General features: G+C 53.3%; 6 protein-coding genes across 6 annotated transcripts; 2 read left to right on the forward strand and 4 right to left on the reverse strand.

The window, feature by feature from the left end:
• Positions 1-560: 560 nt before the first annotated feature.
• Positions 561-1,801, forward strand: CPAR01_14933 (uncharacterized protein; the record flags this gene model as incomplete). Its single annotated transcript, XM_060499183.1, has 4 exons — positions 561-1,049; positions 1,164-1,219; positions 1,296-1,443; positions 1,550-1,801. The coding sequence occupies 4 exons, from the start codon at positions 561-563 to the stop codon at positions 1,799-1,801; spliced, it is 945 nt and encodes a 314-aa protein (XP_060342108.1).
• An 810-nt stretch (positions 1,802-2,611) lies between these two features.
• CPAR01_14934 (eukaryotic translation initiation factor eIF-1) lies at positions 2,612-4,050 on the reverse strand (the record flags this gene model as incomplete). Its single annotated transcript, XM_060499184.1, has 5 exons — positions 2,612-2,760; positions 2,825-2,917; positions 3,044-3,118; positions 3,289-3,693; positions 3,954-4,050. The coding sequence occupies 5 exons, from the start codon at positions 4,048-4,050 to the stop codon at positions 2,612-2,614; spliced, it is 819 nt and encodes a 272-aa protein (XP_060342109.1).
• A 962-nt stretch (positions 4,051-5,012) lies between these two features.
• On the reverse strand, positions 5,013-6,218 carry CPAR01_14935 (dioxygenase; the record flags this gene model as incomplete). Its single annotated transcript, XM_060499185.1, has 3 exons — positions 5,013-5,286; positions 5,423-5,904; positions 5,991-6,218. The coding sequence occupies 3 exons, from the start codon at positions 6,216-6,218 to the stop codon at positions 5,013-5,015; spliced, it is 984 nt and encodes a 327-aa protein (XP_060342110.1).
• A 2,426-nt stretch (positions 6,219-8,644) lies between these two features.
• CPAR01_14936 (TAM domain methyltransferase) lies at positions 8,645-10,432 on the forward strand (the record flags this gene model as incomplete). The annotated part of the gene is made up of 7 exons (XM_060499186.1): positions 8,645-8,668; positions 8,733-8,771; positions 8,982-9,072; positions 9,136-9,177; positions 9,254-9,379; positions 9,891-10,296; positions 10,360-10,432. The coding sequence occupies 7 exons, from the start codon at positions 8,645-8,647 to the stop codon at positions 10,430-10,432; spliced, it is 801 nt and encodes a 266-aa protein (XP_060342111.1).
• Positions 10,433-10,887: 455 nt separating this feature from the next.
• Positions 10,888-14,582, reverse strand: CPAR01_14937 (uncharacterized protein; the record flags this gene model as incomplete). The annotated part of the gene is made up of 3 exons (XM_060499187.1): positions 10,888-11,168; positions 11,218-14,250; positions 14,300-14,582. The coding sequence occupies 3 exons, from the start codon at positions 14,580-14,582 to the stop codon at positions 10,888-10,890; spliced, it is 3,597 nt and encodes a 1,198-aa protein (XP_060342112.1).
• A 1,898-nt stretch (positions 14,583-16,480) lies between these two features.
• CPAR01_14938 (uncharacterized protein) lies at positions 16,481-17,672 on the reverse strand (the record flags this gene model as incomplete). Its single annotated transcript, XM_060499188.1, has 6 exons — positions 16,481-16,581; positions 16,639-16,709; positions 16,768-16,841; positions 16,894-16,925; positions 16,976-17,517; positions 17,575-17,672. 6 exons carry the CDS (start codon positions 17,670-17,672, stop codon positions 16,481-16,483), a joined length of 918 nt encoding a protein of 305 aa, XP_060342113.1.
• Between the last annotated feature and the right edge of the window lie 163 nt (positions 17,673-17,835).

Genomic DNA, 17,835 nt, shown 5'->3' on the forward strand with positions numbered 1-17,835 from the left:
TTCACATCCCAGCCGCCTCCAACTCTCGGATGCTCTCCGTTCCTTGGAACATTCCTGTCCCAAAAAACAAGAATAGAGGGAGGAAATCGACCGCACCCCCCAGAAACGAGCTGCAGGACCGCCCAATCCCAAGTGCTGGAGCACGACGCCGAGACACAACCTTGGAAGCACCAGTGTGCCGAGCTACCTTTCCGTCTGCCACTAAGTAGTTCTCGACTGGATCTTGCTTCTTCCAAACTTCCAGAAACCCGCTCCGCTCTGCTGCTACACTACGCTACTCGCCAACCTTACCTACCTTGGGGTTCAAGGTCCTAAAAGGCCTAGACGCCTACGGATACCGGACTCTTCGACCAACCGGCCATCTCACAATAGCTTCGAACCTAACCCTCCTTCTCGTCCATCACACGCTCTCTTCCTCTCTCCGTCTGGCACTTGCCTCCTTCGACAACTCTACTACCCCCATGCCGCCATCGTCGCCGCCGCCGCAGACAACCGCACCCGAATCCCCTCCATCAATGGCAGCGCAGTCCGCCGCAACACCACCGCCTCACAGAGCTTAGATGGCACCCCTCGCGCGCGCCGTCTCAAACCACCACCTCCAGCACCAACACCACCACACAAACGGCACCCCGATTCCCACGAACGGCGCTCCTCCAGACCCAAACGCAGACGACACCACCTCCGGCCACCCACCGCCCTACAACCCGGACCTCGTCTCCTCCTCCCTCCTCGAACCCCGCATCGCCGTCGTCCTCAATGTCCCCAAGCCATGGCGACCATGGCTCTTCGCCTGCCGCCTTCTCTCTATCGGCCCGGCCATCTTCTGGGCCCTGCAGCCCGCTCTGACCCTCCTCGTTCAGATTATCCCCGTCGCCGTACCGGGGGGAAAGAAAGCTGTTGATGCTGCCGCTGCGGCGGCCTCTGGAGTCGGGGTTGGCGGTGTCGTCAGCGGCGGGTTCGCGGGTAGCACGTGCCCCCCGCCCAATTGGCCCCCCGGACACTCCGAGATACCCTTCCCATGGACTGAAATGTCCCTGGGACTCATGTGGGTATGTGGAAGCATTGCTCTTCTCTGGGGGAGCACACAACGGCGCCTGCGCTGGGTTGTGCCGTTGGATGAACCCCGAAAGACGAATCAAAAACTGACATGAGGATCGTGTTAGTGCGGAGCTTCAGCGTACCTCTCCTTCTTCTTCATAGACTGCCTGATGTCACGATGGTAAGTGGTTGAAGTGCACCTTTGTTCTCTACATGCTGTGTTCCGTATCTGAAGAGGCTCGTTTAACAACGACTAGGCTCATCAACTACACCCCACAAGCGACAATCATCCGCCTCCTTACAATCAACTCCACCAACGCCTTCCTCACCGAACGAATCCTCACATTTTCAGGCGGCTTCGAGGACCCAAGACTTCTTCTCCCCGGCTGGGTCACCATAGCTACGGTCAGTCAAACGCTTTCCTGTTCCACAGCAGCTTTCTACACTTGGTCCGCTCCCGAAAGCATTAGTTAAACAACCGTTAACATCTTGCCCTGCGTGCGTAAACCAGACCCTTACGATAGCATACCACATCACCCAACGAAGCATAAACATTCAAAAGGAAACCTCCACCTCGATCAACATCTTTTCCATCGCCAGCTTCATCAGCATGATATCCCTCCTCGCCCACCTCCACTACAACGGCTCAGACTATCCCGAAAAACCGTTCGAGTCCCTCGCCAGGTTCATCCTGCAGCAATTTGAGCGTGTGACCGGCGAGGCCATCTTGCCTTCCTATTCCCCTTCGCATAGCGAACTATAGGCGCCATGTCACGAATCTAAATTTTCAGAGCATTGTTCCATCTATTTGATATGTTTTGGTGAATGTAAGGGGGACACGAACTATATGTCATGGCGGATGGACCCCCACGATGGAAAGCATTTAGGGGCGGGAAGCACGAGAAAGAGGAAACACGACCTTGTTGAAAGCAACGGGTGCTGGAATGTGCTTTGAGAAACATAGATACCCCAAATTCACAGCTATGCTGCATATAAAGTGGTTTCCTCATGCAATAAGACAAGTTGCTGGCACGTTGTTACTGTCCACAATGTATGGTTCAAACTTCCCTGTAGATGAAGGGTCAACTTTCGTCTACTGGGTGCCAAATCGCAAAGTTGTTTTCAGGTAGTGGAAACATCCTTGACTAGGGATTGTCTCAAAAAGTAACATGATCCAAGGACTTTGACGAATTTATCAACGGCCAGAAGGCTCCAAAACAACAGCACACATCACAAAAATGGCAAGAGAGAATTGGGACAAGTTTGTCATTTTCAAGACTAAATCTCTGGACCACCCAAACCATCAATGAAAGTACGGTGGGCCCTTGTGAGATGCTCGAGATCTAACTGTCTCATCATGCGTCGAAGCTGACGCAAGTCGCCCTCAACCTCCACCGATAACCTCTTCTGTCGGTGGGAGGTATACCGTCCTACTACGTCACATCGGGTGCCGACACTGAGCGGCGTCGAAAGGCGGAGAGGCTGCTATGCCTCGTGGCTCTTCTCAGACCCGGACGTCAGCCGTAGCCGCTGTGGCCAAGGCTGGTAGGAACGGTGGCGACTTGCGGCGTGCTTAGAAACCGTGGACCTTGATGGTCTTGGAATCCAATCCGAGTCCCTCCTTGGTGTTGATGAGGAACTCTTGCACAACCTTGCGCTGGTCACCTTGGAGCTGGATGACCTCGCCCATCTCGCTGTCAGCTACGATGGTGCCATTGCAAGCTAGAAGGGATCATGTTAGCAGGCCGCCCATGACATATTGGGGTTGAAGCGGGGTAATCCGTACCAAATTGCTTCTTGATGACCTTGAGAATTTTCTTCTGGTCGAATTTCTTCGGGAGACCCTGAACGGTGGTCAAAGTCTTTCGTCCATTGCGCTCTGTAAGTCATGGGTTAGTCACTGTATGTTGATTGGTTGCCTTGAGTCGACGCGCGTGGGACCGCTCTGTCGGGACGTGCGGCATTTGTGTCTCTCGACAGCAGGGTTTGGAGGTTCGCGACGTACGTTGGATCCGAATATGGATATAATTTTGAGACTGTTTGGTCTCGCCGGTGTCTTCGTCGGCTTCGGCGAAGGGGTCTGAAGCGCGACAATGGTCAGCATCCTAGTAGGCAAGTTGGTGGCGGTCAGGGGGGAGAGAGGGCAACGCAACGTGTTCCAATCTCTAGGCGACAGCGAGCCAGGAGACTTGAAGGAACACGGCGGTGATAATCGTGGATCGAGGGAAGACGACTGTGGTGGTGACATACCGTAGGACTTGAGATTTTCAATTGACATAAACTCGTCTGTTCGGGGGTGACCTTGGGAAACGGGTTGGGTGACGATTGTCGGGGGTTTAGCGACGGACGGCGTGAGAGCGGTCTCGCTGTAGTAGTGTTCGAGTAGTTGGGTTGTTAACACGAGAATGCGGTTGTTCGCAGTTGATCTAGCGGTTATCTGATGTCGTTGATGTTTGTACTGGGTCGATGATGATGAGGTGGTGGGAGACGGACGAAAGAGGGATCGCTGGGCTGGGTGGTTATATACGTCGGAAGATTTATGGGGGGTGGACGGGGTCTGCAGATCAGTGACTGATGTTAGGGTGGGCAGGCGGGCAGCCCGCAAAATTGGTAACTTGGGACGGAAGGAATGACGGACTCGGGTTCGGGCGGGCACTGAACAGAGTTACAAAGAGCGATGCAGTCAGGTACCTATCTCAACTCCTCTGCCTGTATTAGGTAGCGATGGGCGGATAAGGTACCTGATTTGGCTGGGTCTCAGGCCCTCCCGCCCTGGTGTGAGTAAACCGGGGGACTTGGAAGGTGCAGGTGGGCACGAGGGGCAACTATTGCACAGGGCAGGCACAGGCCACTGGCCGTTTCCCGTGCCTGCTCTGGCTGAACCAGTGGGAAACGGAATCGCGTGAGCCGCTGACTGCGCCCGATAAGGTACCTTGACTTGGGAGAGATAAGGCAATGGAACCTCTCATCACCCGCATCTTCTTCTGCCTTATGGTAGTTTCCGAAAGGCATTGCCCCTCTGTACTTCGCACAGTTCAACGTGTGTTACTCACCCTTCGCCCATCATCCCAAATTCAGCCCTCGCAGTGAGCACGTTGTTTGTGACAAACCCGTCCGAGTCCTGCCCTGCACAAGATGACGACTATGGATATGGATACCTCATTGCAGAGGTTTGGTTGGTGGTCACACTTGGCACAGAAGCAACAGTCACACCAACACCAGCACGGCCCACACCTAGTTGTGGCTGGACTCATCGACTCGCGCGCCGCCGCCGCGACCCCATGATTGTCCCTGGCTATTTGCGGTTTAGTCGGCGGGATGCCCAAACAATCTATGGATGCCATCTGCAGCTCGTATCTCGGCACCTTGCGCTACCCGGCTCCCAGGTACAGCCACCGTGAGGCCTCTGCCAGCTCTCTGCCAGGACGTCGGCGCCACCGGAGCTTCCTCGATACATCATACAGCTGCAAGAGGTCTCTCGTCGGCAGCCACTACATACCTCCAACGATCACGTACTTTCAAGGACTGAGACATGGGCAATCATCTGATAAGGGACCCCCCCTGGAAAAGCGCCAGCCCAAGAGAGAGGCACAATGTTGTTTGTTTCGTCTGCAAGACAAATCCTGACTCCCTGCGTCTGCGGCATCTGCATCAACGCCAACTCGGCCGGCTTCCAGACCTTGCGCCTTGACCAGTCCCGACTCTACAATGACCATCTGCTGCCAGCCGGCCTTGCCGCTTTCAGCGCCCAGCCCTACAACTTTCAAGTCTCCGGATGCGGCTCCACGATGCGTCACTGAGAGCTGACTAGCATGTCCCTGTCCTCCGTCACAATCTAACAATCCTACGAACAGAGCCTTTCAGACCATGGTCGAGCAAAAGCAGGATCGGTGTCAAGGCGCTTAAGCCACTCGATCGTAAAGTCACGAAATGGAAATTAAAGACTTCAAATGTTCATTACAATTCCACATTCATCAGTCAAGCTCTGGCACCGGCAAATGGTCGACAAGCTTGAGATGTGTCAGACCCAGCTTTCCCAATGCTTCGATAGCATTCTGGTCCCGCAGCTCCTGCGTCTCCTTCTCCGAGACCAGCACAAAGTCCTGTTTCAGCAACCATCCGCCCTCCTTGACGTTATACTCCTCCGCCGTCGCCTTGTCCACTTTATCGAGGTCGACAACAAGACTCTTCTTAACACCAAACACCGCATCCGATTTCTCATATGGATCTCCCCGGATATAGAGTGCGCTAGTTGATTGCGTCAGCCAGATCCATGATCCATCTCACCCAACCCTGGCCATCCGCATCGGAACGGAACGAACGGGGGGTTCTTGAAAGAGCTAGCTCCTACAATGGAGCAACAGATAAGGGCGGAAAAACCTACGTGATCAAGTGGTCCCAGCCTTCCTTTTGGAACATGAAGTGCAGATGCGCTGGCCGCCAGCAATGACGCCCCAGGAGAGAAAGCAACTTTCCAACCGGCCCATCGTGGGGAATTGGATAGCTCACGGGCTTGATTCCCTGGAAGAAGAAGCGACCCTCCTTATCCGAGATCATGACACAGCGCTCGCTTGCTTCTGTCCTCCCTTCGTGCTGCACGTCGTAGTGACCACTGCTGTCCGTCTCCCAGATGTCAATTTTGACTCCGGAGATGGGGTTACCTTGTCGGTCCTTGATGGTGCACACAACCAGCAGCGGTTCGCCCTCAGGATCTCCCGACATATTCGCTCCGTTCTCTAGAGTCGGCGCATCGTGTGTGTGGAATGGCCCCAAGACGGAGCCTTCGGTGGAGTCGGATGGCTTGGGGTGGTTAATGCTGTCGACGAGCAGGGAGAGGCCTAGAATATCGGAGAGGAGAATGAACTCCTAGTCGGCGGGCGGTCAGCGTCGTTCGTCAGGAGTCCTTAAGCCATCCGCTATATTCACGACGGGTGCACCGCGCGCCGACTTACATGCCGCACGTCGCTACTAATCTGTCCGCAGCCGACGAGGAAATTCAGCGCCGCCATCCACTCGTCAGTGCTCAACCGCGTCTCCCGCGCAAAGTTGTGCAGATGGGTGACGAGCCGTTCCATGAGGTACTTGAGTCGTGCATTGTCGCTCTGCGAGTTGATGCGAACGGTGTTGGGTGTGATGTTGTCGATCGTGAGATCCAGGAGCTCTGGTGTGTTCTGAGCCATTGTTGCTTGCTAATTGTGTGTGATCTAGATGCAGGCAGCGACAAGGGTCCGATTTGCTTCTCAAATGTCCAGTCGAGTTAGCAACGGCTTTCTCTTTGCTCGTCTCGTCTATCTTTAATATCAAGGACCCCGGATTTATCTGGCAGAGGTGGTACTCTTCGGAGGGAGGGGCACTCTTTATGTAATGCTCTGTAATCGCTGATTTCCGAGTGGGCTACCTAGCTGTACCATGCAGTACAGATGGTCTGAATTTCGAGTGTCGGTCGACGGGTGATACCTTAGCCGCGTCGCGGCAAATCCGCCGCACCTTGGACGTAGTCGGACACTTCAGAACACAACGGATTTACGGAACAAGTCTCTAAGTCCTAGGATTAACTGCTTGGAAAGAGGTATGTCAGCACATTGTCATTTGATAGTTCCCCAAGACTCGAGGATACAGTAATTCTCCCCCTCTACCCCTCCTCCTCCACCACATCCCCAGCTAGGTACCGACCTGGGTGATAATCCCCTCCGGCACTCAGTCTGAGTCTCTGACTTCATAGAGGAGAGGGCGTTCTGCGGGGTACTAGCGCTGCCCCGCCCCCACAACCTGTCGCGGGAGACTCTGAAGTCGGTGGAGGGCTCGGAGGGGTAGTGCAGACAGGGGTCCGAGCGTCACCCCCGGGTCCTGGCTCGGGACTTGCGATGGGCGGGCGGATTGTGTAAGCGGCCTTCTTCGGCACTCGGTCCCGGCCGGGATGTCCGGGGGATCATAACGACGAGAGGGTTTAGAAGTGGTACATCTAGATTAGGAACTATGTTGTGTTCTGCCGTTACCTTTGGGGTGATCAGAGGCTGTTTACTTTGGTATGGAGCTTTGGTCCCCGTGTGTTTTGCGTGAGGATGTTTGCTACTACCCAAGGTAAGTATGCAAGGTAACGACGGCGAAGTATCATGAGGTCACATGGCGACGAGTATGTTTCATGCTGGAGAGATGGCTGTTAAACAATCAGAGCATTGATCTTCGTGCTTCGTTGAAACTCGGACCGATGGGTAGCAAAAGTGAGAAGAGACACTCGAGATTTGGCGGGTAAGGTAACTTGCGCATCATCAAAGTGTGCTATATCGTTGAGCTTCTTCTGAACTGAAATTTCAATACAACATTGAGATATAGCTGCAACTCTCCCTTTAGTTCTCTTCTCATCGATTACTGGTAGTGGGCTTTCCTTCCGGTACCATGGCACATTGATTAGCAGGCCCGGGTCAGGTTATCACTGCTCGATTCCGAGCCCCGTGCCGCGCGGGGCCCACTTTCTCCGACTGAGCCCTCGGCGCCGGCAGCGACGTAAGATTCTCCGGAGCGAAAAGCCACCTCTGACACAATTTCGTGTAGGCGCGAACTAACAAAACCATTGTTGAAGCTACCACGGGTCACAAGAACCCCCCCCCCCCCACTGGAGGTATGCGGTGTGCCCTATCAACGACGCGACAATACGACACAATGCAACTCGAAAGATTGGATAAACAAAACTCTGAAAAACCTAAACCCGAGTCATGCCATTCACAAAACCACGCATTATCCAGAAGAAGAGGAATAAACGGAGCGCAATTCCAGCAAGTATGAACGCGTAGGTATTATAACTTGCTCTGTGCACAGCAAAGATAACTCCGCGGATAAAGCGGCTTTGAGAATCTGAATCTAGCAACTTGACAAATGTCCTCCGTCATTTCCTAACCCCTTCCCGGACGGCCGACGAATCAATCTCGGCACTTGCTGGTCCCTGCATGATCATCACAACTCAAAGTTCACGACCGTGCCCGGGCTTTTGCTTTTCTTTCTTCAGGACACAATTTTTTTTTTCCTGAAGCGATGTCCTGTTCTTTCGCACACTAGTAAGTAACGTAGGATCCGTGATAAGGTATTCGTAGGCTGCATTGGAAGTTTCCCCGTAGCCGCCGGCGTTAAATAAGGTAGGTTCGATCCCGTCTTGGTACCCTGCCATGGCTGGGGAGGTGCGGCATGTTGCGGCATGTTGCGGCATGTATGATGTGCCTGATTGCCCAGAAAGGGGGGCCCGTCCCTACTTCTTCCACCCGTTTACGCGTTTACGGAAGGCCGGGATTGAGATTGGGATTGGGATTGCTCTACAAGGTAATTACGGACAAGCAAATTGTAATCGTAAGGTGTGCCCGGTGTTGATGTTGCGCGCAAGTGCCATCGGATTAAGCTCCGACCTGACTCCTCTTCCTCTTGCCCCTTTCCTTGCCCTCCTTGCGCAGGAGTGAGTCCTCGGGGCCCTCTTCCCCGTACCCTCACCATCCCTGGAACGACCGTTATCCACCTTTTGCTTCTCCCGAACCCAAATCGGGGTCGGCTTTCTCAATCTACCAACCTACAAACATTTACGTCGACAAAACGACCGAGGAGAACTCCAGAGCGAAGAGATATGGCTGCCGCTGGGCAACCTCTGGTGCGTTTTTTGATGAGAGCTCATACTGCGAGGTTTTGGTTTAACTCATTGATTGTGTTTCTAGGAGCCCGATACCTTTGATTCGGACTCGGCAATCTCGGAGGTATGAGTGTTTTGTTCTGCCCAGCTTGCGTTCTCCCCCCCCCCCCCACCCACTTTGTACCTTCTCATGTTTAGTTACGTGGCGGCGTTTCACGTCACATCCCGCGCAGCTGGAGCTCCAAAGATGCCACCAGAAACGCAGCCAGAGCCTGGCTCTCATATTGTTTCCCAGATAGCATCAGCCATAGACTAACGATATCATGTGCTGCAGCTTCGGAATGGCAGTACCGACTCGCCTACCCCGAGTATGTTGACGGTGCTGGAGGAGAATGGCAGGACATATCACGCAATGAGTTCCGGGAGTGAGCAGTGCCTTGCGAACCGCCTCTCCGATGCTGGGGCCTTGACTGACGATATCAAAACAGAATACCCGTTCCCCAACGATATTGTCGAGCAGGAGCGCCTAGGTTTGCATCTCTCCTCTTTCGGTGTGCGGATTTGGAAAGGAACCCTGAAGCTCATATTTGTATCATCTCAAACCAGATTTCCAACACCTCATGTGGAGTGTGACGCTGGGCGACAAGCTATGCCTATGTCCTAAGGACTCACAAAAGGCAAAGCGCGTGCTGGACGCCGGTACGGGCACCGGGATCTGGGCGATGGATTACGGTGAGATAATCTGAGTCCTGCCTCACCTTGCTTTGGGGTTGTGAGATTGACGATGTTGAAATTGCAGCGGACGCACACCCGGAAGCCAAGGCAAGTCGATGAGATCCTCTCCATCCCGGCCGACGACTACTAAGACGGTCTTCATCTAGGTCATTGGTGTAGATCTGAGCAACATCCAGCCAAAATGGTAGGCTCATCAAGTGGGAAAAAATCTCATTGTCGTGCTCACTGACGTCGGGATGGCAGGACACCTCCGAACTTAACATGGGAGCTGGACGACCTAGAGCAGAATTGGACATGGTCTCAGCCGTTCGACTTCATCTTTGTCCGCATGCTAGCAGGGAGTCTTAAAAACTACCAAGACTTTATAAACCAAGCTTTCGAGTGTGTCTCAAACTTCTCTCTCACTCTTACCCTCACCCTCATACCCATCCATCTCATTCTATGCACACTTATCCCCAGCAGCCACTCAAATACTCACCTTCTTAACCACCCAGAAACCTTGAACCAGGCGGCTACCTCGAAATGCAAGACCTCTCCCTTCCCTACCGCTGCGACGACGCATCCCTAACGCCAGACTCTCCAATCCACAAACTCTCCGACCTTTTCCTTAGAGGCGGCCGTGTAACAGGCCGCAACATGGACGCGGCGCCCACCTACGCCACCCTCATGCGCACCGCGGGCTTCGTCGACGTTGAAGAACAACAATTCAAGTGGCCCGTCAACGCGTGGCCGCGCGACCCGCACTTCAAGACGTTGGGCGCGTACACGCATTGTAACCTCGACCACGGGCTCGAAGGGTTGACGTTGGGGCTCGCGACGAGGAATTTGGGGTGGAGTAAAGAGGAGACGCTGCTTTTTTGCGCGACAGTGAGGAAGAGTTTGAGGAGCCATAAGGTGCATGCTTATGTTCCTTTGTGAGTTCGGTTCCTCTTGATGATCGAGATTAGAGAGACTATGTGCTGACTTGCCTGGTACAGATACGTTGTGTACGGGCGGAAGCCGACGGTGGCGGAGACGAGTGGATCTAATCCACCGGAGGGTATACATTAGCCGTTCATATTCCTCTAGTTACGGACATTATTGGGTGTAGGGAAATTCATGATAGACTATCGGGCTGGCGGTTTACTAGGGGGTTCCATTTCGCATATGGATCATGGTGTTTTGGCGTATTGCAATGAGGGAGCATGGTTCATCAACGGCCGGCGAAGGACAAAGAAGCGTTTCATCACGGGAAGGACCTGAGTTATTTTTATGGTTTATCAGGACAGCCATTCCAATTTTACTTTCATTCACTCTAGCTAGGAAATAACTCCAGGCACGCCATCTGTCGGGTTGCGGTACAAAAGAGACTCTTGGTATGGGTACGTGTGCGCTGGTCCAGACGCAGTTCAATGGATATCAGGATAGAAGCAAACAGGCATTCGTCTTCGTCGTGAGACTTAAGCACCCGGATTCCGTGCTCGAGCACGAGATGCGAGTTGATCCATGTGTTTCTTCCACCGAGACTACCAAACCCCGTCTCTCTCCTGGAACACTGGCCCATCGGGAGACCCTGCATCATCGTCAACAGGCTCAGTTCCGCTGTGGTGTCGGAAAATGGGACCAAGTCCTCCCCAGGGGTATGCCGGGCTCGAAGGGAGAGGCATGTTAGAGATGGTTGTGGTAGGCGTGCCGGCTACGGAGAAGCTGGTATCTGAGAAAGCACCGCTGTCTCTGCTGGGATTACTCAAGCGGCTTGTCGTTGATGTGATGAATGTCGTGGCTGGGTCTACAGATGTCCAGGTTCCTGCGATGTTGTTAGATTGACTAAAGTAGGTCGGGAGGTTCTGACTTACGATTTGTTCTAGCTGAAGACGTCCACGAACCTGTGAACCCTGCCGTCGACGCTATCGTGATATTCTGCCATCTGGAACTGCAGGAAGATCTGGATGGGTACGCGGTGTACGCTGTGTTGTTTGAAGAGGATGGTGGGTAGACCACGGTTGGATCAGCCTTCGCCGTAGCGGAATTGATGAGAATGCTTGTGGTGACGACCTGAGTTACGGTGCCGTTTGTTACAGTGACAGTGTTGCAAGCCGAAGAAGCTCCAGATGGAAGGCTGGCAGAGTTGGTAAAAGCTGGGCCCGCCGACTCGGTAAGAGAGGGTCCAGAAGATGGCGCGGTGCCGGAAGAAACTCGAGAACTAGATGAGTTGAAAGGTGACAGTGTAGGTACAGGTAATATAGACACAGAAGAGAAGACGGATCCTGACATAGTCCAGGTGAAATGAGACGTTGAGATTGCTCCAGAGATGGTGGTTGAGTTGCTAAAGGGGGGTAGCGAGGAGGGATGGCCAATAGTAACGGGTGGAGATCCCGTTGAGAAGGCCGTGCCATTTGCATTTGTGACCGTCGTCGTGTTTCGTGGAGTAGGCAAAGGAGCAGTGCCGGATTGCGTTGTTGGTATACTAGTGGTTGACAACATGTTTGACGCAGTTGAGTTGGGCCACTGACTCCAAGTTGAACTTGGATCTGTCGGAGCACTGAATGGACCACCTGTGCCTCTCCAAGTGACACTGACTCCCGTGCCGGCCGAGGTGCCCGTTGCGCCTGGAGTTGTCGTACCGTTGAAGGTTGGGAAAGGAGGCAGGGGAACGATTGAGAGTGTCTGCGTAGTGCTGCCGTTTGCTTCGGTAGCGGTCAAAGTAGTGACAGGAAGTCTTGATGCTGTGCCAGGGATCCAAGTTGGCCTTGGAATAGCAGTGGCGTTTCCTGTTGTCGGGAATGGCGGCAAGTTGACGGTAGACGAAGTACTATTGGATGTTTCTGAGGGCTCAGAGGTTCGAAATAACGTCCCTGAAGCCCATGTGCCACTTCCTGTAGGCCCGGATAGCTTGGTGGAGTTGGTTGTGGGAAAAGGTGGTCGTTCACTTCCGATGGATGTGTAAGTGATGGCAACGGTTCCTGAGTACACCGTAGAAGGCGGCATACCAGAGCTGTTGATCGCAGTGGGCCAGGGGATCTGGGTTAAATTGAATGTGGGAAAGGGGGCTGATGCTGCTGAAGACGTCAAACTGCTTGTGGCGTTGGCTGTAGACGTCTGCAGGAGCGTCCCATTTGAGGACGAAGTCAGGCTGGGAGTCATCCCGGTTGGCCACAAAGTGATTGTGCTGCCTCCACTCACGGTAATGACTGAGGCCGTGAGGCCCCCGCTAGATGTCGAGTTGATCCAAGGAAACGATGCCGAGGCCGAGGCAGTAGTGTTTGATATACTAGTTGCCGACGAGGTGATGGCAGGGATTGAAACGGTGCCAGTGAGTGATGCCTGGGTGGAGTTGAACACTGGCCATGGAGGTAAAGTGGCCGAAGCCCCTATCGAAGTCCTATTGGAGGTTGCTGGATCCCCGGAATGGCTCGTTGCCATCCAAGTGGCGTTAGCACTCGCGGCCCATGTGGAATTTGGTAGTTGAGGAGGAGTGGCGAGCGTAGCTGTTATGCTTGTGGCATTGCCGATCGATGTGATGACTACTGTTCCCGCCGTGGAGCCTCTTGTCAGAGTCATGATCGTACTCGAGTTCCATGGAGCAGTAAAACCTGTCCCGTTCGCGGAGATCGTAATTCGAGCACCTGACACTCGACTGCTCGCACTTCCAGTCGGCAGTGTTAGAGTAGTCGTGTTCGACGCGGGATATGGCCCTGTTGCCCTGGAGCTATTGGCAGCCGAAGGAAATGTACCCGTGCCAGATGGCGCAGGCGGTGGACTTTCTTCACTAATAGAGGCAAGCGTACCGCTTGGCCATATTGTCGAGTTTGCCGGAAACCAAGGCGCGGCAGTGACAGCAATGCTCGTTCGGACGATGGATTCTGTTCCCGAGATGACGAGAGTTGAAGTAGGCAGAATCACTGTAACGACGGGGTGTGAGGTCCAGTTTCCGGTCGGGCTACTTGAAATGGTTCGGTTTACATGGCCATCGACTGTCGAGGAGTTGACTGGTAGAGCTCCCGAGACTCGAGAGCTTATTAAGACGCTGGTAGAGACGCCCGTACCAAGTGTGGTCTGAATGCCTGTGACCGGAGCACCTGATTGTGTGCTATTCCATCCGACAGTGGCTTGTAGAGTATGCGAGAGAGTTGTCAACCGAACGGTTCCGTTGGCGCTGAGAGTGACGACAGAAGGGACTACTATGAAGGAACTTGCGGACACCGAGAAGTCGACGGAAGAAGTTCTCAACGAGGACGAGTTGGGTGAGTAAGTTTGGGAGCTGGTCACCGAGGTGGGGAAACCAGTTGAATTCCAGAGCGTAGGCCACGGACTTTCCACAGGTTGGGTCAACGTAGAAGCTTGTTCCGAAGAGACGAAGAGAGATGTTAGCGACGTGGATGTGTTGAAAGAGGTTGAAACTGGACCACCGGTGCCAGTCTGTATCTTGGATGATGAATTGAATGCAGAGAATGGCGGCATGGGCGTGGAAGTGGCCGATGCTGAACCAGTCGAGGATACGGCCGTGCCGTTATTGACTTCGGACGCGGAGGCAAAGGTGCCAGATATGGTCTCCGAAGAAGCTGTCTGGTTGGCGCTCAGTGACGTTGCAAAAATGGATGACGTTGCGGTTCTGGTCGAAGTGTTGGCTGGCGGCCAAAGAGTCGACTCTGTTAAAAGTGATGATGATACACTTGAAGCGATGGAGCTGGATGAATTCAATGTCACAATGGTGCTAGCCACCTTTGAAGATGCAGTACTTGAAGTACTATCAGAACTAGGGGGGTACGTGACGGCATTGGACAGAGTGGTGGTAGCTCCAGCAGAGACAGTTAAGCTCAGAGTAACAGAGTCAGAGACGCCATATGTGCTGGAGTCGCTGGCGACCGAGCCGACTTCAGTTGAAGATACTACGCATGTCAGTCTGAGAGCAGTATCCGAAATACATAATCGACTGACCATGAGCACTATTAGCAGAGGATATCACGGTCGACGGCGGCTGGTCACCGTAAGAGGTGGGAGAGGGAGGCGGCGGATAGGTGTATCCATAGTCGTAGCTGGTGAATGCATCGGGATCTTGAGGGCTCCTCGCGTGATGTTCAACTTTGAGGGCAGTGGTGTGGGACTCGAATTTGTCCCGCTGCTTGAGGTCATCGGCATTGGCGGAAGCTGTCACGCCTGTAGCAAAGAATGGCAGACCGACTACCGTCACAAAGACGACATTGAGATGTGAGGCTCGCATATTCGGAGTTTCTTCTGAAGCGGCCTCAGTACAAAGTTCGTAGCACACAATATGGTTGACGATCATACCTGGCGAGCCACTGATGCTAGGAGTATTCAAACAAACGAAAGTCGGGGATACTAGTAGAAGTGAACGAGTGAAAGCCGGCCCACTCGTATTCGAGTGACTGGGGATGGGCACAGGAGAAGAAACGAAGAAGGGGGAAAGGGCGAGAGAGAAGGGAAGGGGGGAAGACCGAGGTGGGAAAACGGGAGAAGGAACTTTGTATGTGTAAGTATCTGAAGAAGGGGACGACACAATTATAGCAGGAAAGAGCTCACGACCTGCCTAATGAAAGGAAGGTGTGATGCCGGGAAGGTAATACCACCAAATGGCTTACACATGCTCCTCCTTCCTTTCAATTTCACTGCAACTTCAATATCATTCGGGAATGCCAAATATTGCAAGACACCTTCTGATTACTACAGGGCTCGAATGCTCCCACTTCATTCAGTCTTGCCATGAGCCGGAATCAGTTGCTGAAGCGGGCCGAAGAGAGGCAGCCGGAATATCATTCAGCTCTGTGGCCTAGTTTGGTGGGGAGCTGTGGAAGATACAACCTTTCCTATATTGGAATTCTTCTTTAGCACAATTTCAGAAGATTGCGAAGAATAGAGCAGCTTGTACTCGAGGCTAACCAGGGGGTCACAAGAGAAAGATACCCAACTGCTATGCGACCCCCGAACCGAGCCCGACACAACACACAGGTACGGGCTGGCAGTATAATGATCAGCTCGCGGTCATCAACCACATTGAGGCCATACATCCGTATTGGTGAAACAAGAAGAGGGATGGACTTCACGTTCGGTACTCTGTCTGCGGTATCCATCTGGTACTGAAAGTCGATGCTGATGGAGAGTTGCTGCAGCACCAATCTCGCCCCTGCGAATCTGAATCAGTTCATGATCAGGATATCACCGAAGAGCACGCATCGTGACATCCACTCGCAAGTCATCAAGCACAGCGTCGTATGGTGGCAGTCACAGACACGGGACGTTATCCCGAGGTGGTTGCACTCACCAAGGAACACCTACTAGTGACCTACCAGAAAGCCACTGGTCGGCGAGACTCGAGCGGCCTCTCCGGCAGAACCGATAAGTTTGCACCGAGTCTTGTCCCATCTTGACCATCCCCTAGTGCGAGACACGATTGCAACCAGTTGTAGTTGCAAAAGCCAATCTTTGACAGTGCGTGTCATGCAGCTACCCGTGTACCTTGAAACAAGATTACCTGTTCCTGAAGCAAGTAGTACGCTATAATGGAAGGCTCGGAGCGGGGGCTCGAGATGTCTTGTCCCACTCATTTTGTTGATGTTAGGCCCAGGTGAGTCTCGCTTGATTAGTAGCATGGACTGCTTCGCCGGAACACCTGTCAATGTGCCGTATCAGGTGGCGAACGTCTGGATTTGAAGAGCGATCGTCTAGCTGGTCGTCGGCGAAAAATGACAAAGCCGGTGCTGCAGTGTCTGAAACACCTTGCGGCAGACGAAATCAGGGCAAGACTTGAAGAGTGGTACATCAAGGATATCGTGATGCGCAGAGTTGTGATTCGTAAATTAATTATTACGGTAAAAGTTCCTTCTTCTCATGTTCGTCGGGGCCAAAACACACTGCTCCGTTGACTGTTACCAGAATTACGCTTCGCAGACTTTGCTTAGCGTGTCGAACAACGCCGTCTCGCCAATAGTTACGAGTGCTCTTCAGCTGAAAGCTTCGGCTCTTGTCGCACTAGATCCGTCACTGCTGTCAAGATGCTGTGGCACGGGGATCCGGTCAAAAGAGGGGTCGGTATCTCCTAGTGCCAAGCCGATCCCGCCGTAAAAGTCAAAGGTGTGACTCCAAGAAGCAGTCGTCCGTCGTTTACTCGGCCTTTTGTGCCGTCTCTCGAAGCGTGGGTGCGGTGCTATCCGTCATGGAAGTATCCTTGGCCTCGATATCGGCGGCCCAAAGAGCAGCGCCGACTATAGATAAGCGTCAGTAGTTACTCAAGGCGAAAGTCCAATCCTTGCCAAACATACCTGCGTTTGTGAATGTGAAGAGAACGCTAGCGAAAGGGATCATCTCAAGGGCGGTTGCAACTAGGCCGAAGCTGTGACAGAAGTCAGTCAAATGCACACAATACATGCGCGGGTGGATCCCAAACGTACGCAGTGTAAGGCCCGGCGTGTCTTTTCAGCCAGTCGGCTCTTCTGGAAGACGACCAGTTCTTGAGTTGGAAGTACTGGGTTGGATTGTCAGTACGATATCCGGGATATGGAAAGGAAGAAACATACACGGCCGTGGACGGCTTGACCTCTACTGCGAGCTGCAGAAACATTAGCTGTGAAATACACGGAAGCGGCCGGCAAAACTCACCCTGTAGAGAGATAAAGATGACAGTTCCCACGACAGGAATGAAGTTCAGGGGCAGGTAGATGAGGTATCTGATGAGTGCCTTGGGACTGTATTTCTCAAAGGGACTCTTGAGAACCTTGCCCAGCTTCTGCATGGGGTCAGATCCGGGCCTGAGCTGTCTGCCTTCCCTCACAATTCCGTCCTCGTCTCTGAGAAGAAGAGTGCCGTCAAAGGTGTCCAGAATCGCGTCCTGGAGCAGGAATGATCGCGAGAGGAAGTTGATGATTGCCGAACTCTCGTTCAGAATCAAAAGGACGGTGGTGAAGACGGCTAGCGGGCCGTTCACGAAAACGAGGAGAGCAAGTTGTGGCACGTAGGTGAAGACGAACATGCCAGTGACGACACCGGCAGATAGGAGCAGGTAGGATCCGATGCGTGACAGGAGGGGCTTCCACAGTGTTCGGTGGGTTGCGAAGTAGATGATGCCCTTGATGGGGTACAGGTAGGCCTTGCTCTTGGCAGCATCGGCGACCAAACCTCTCGCCTTGTCGTAGTCCTCTTGCCTGTCATACGTATGTTAGATTGGGGCGCGAGCACGCGAGATAGTGGACAATACGAACAGGACTTCCTGGGCCTTGGTTTGCACAGAGTCGACCATCCTGTTCCTTCCGCCGGAGCTGGAAGCCTGGCCCTGGGAAACAGTTCGTTCGTCAGACATGATGAGATAGCTTTCGTCAGGGTGTCGTCTGAAGTTGCAGAGAAGGCTTTCGTAAAGTAAGTTGGTGCTGGTAGACGGAAAGACGTAAAGATGGGGAAGCTGGGAGAGAGTGTTTGCGACGTGGCTTGGCCAAGGCACAGCTCTGGCGTATTTATTTAGCCCG

This window comes from Colletotrichum paranaense, assembly GCF_030867605.1.
Source record: "Colletotrichum paranaense strain IMI 384185 chromosome Unknown Scaffold_17.1, whole genome shotgun sequence".
Classification (NCBI taxonomy): domain Eukaryota; kingdom Fungi; phylum Ascomycota; class Sordariomycetes; order Glomerellales; family Glomerellaceae; genus Colletotrichum; species Colletotrichum paranaense.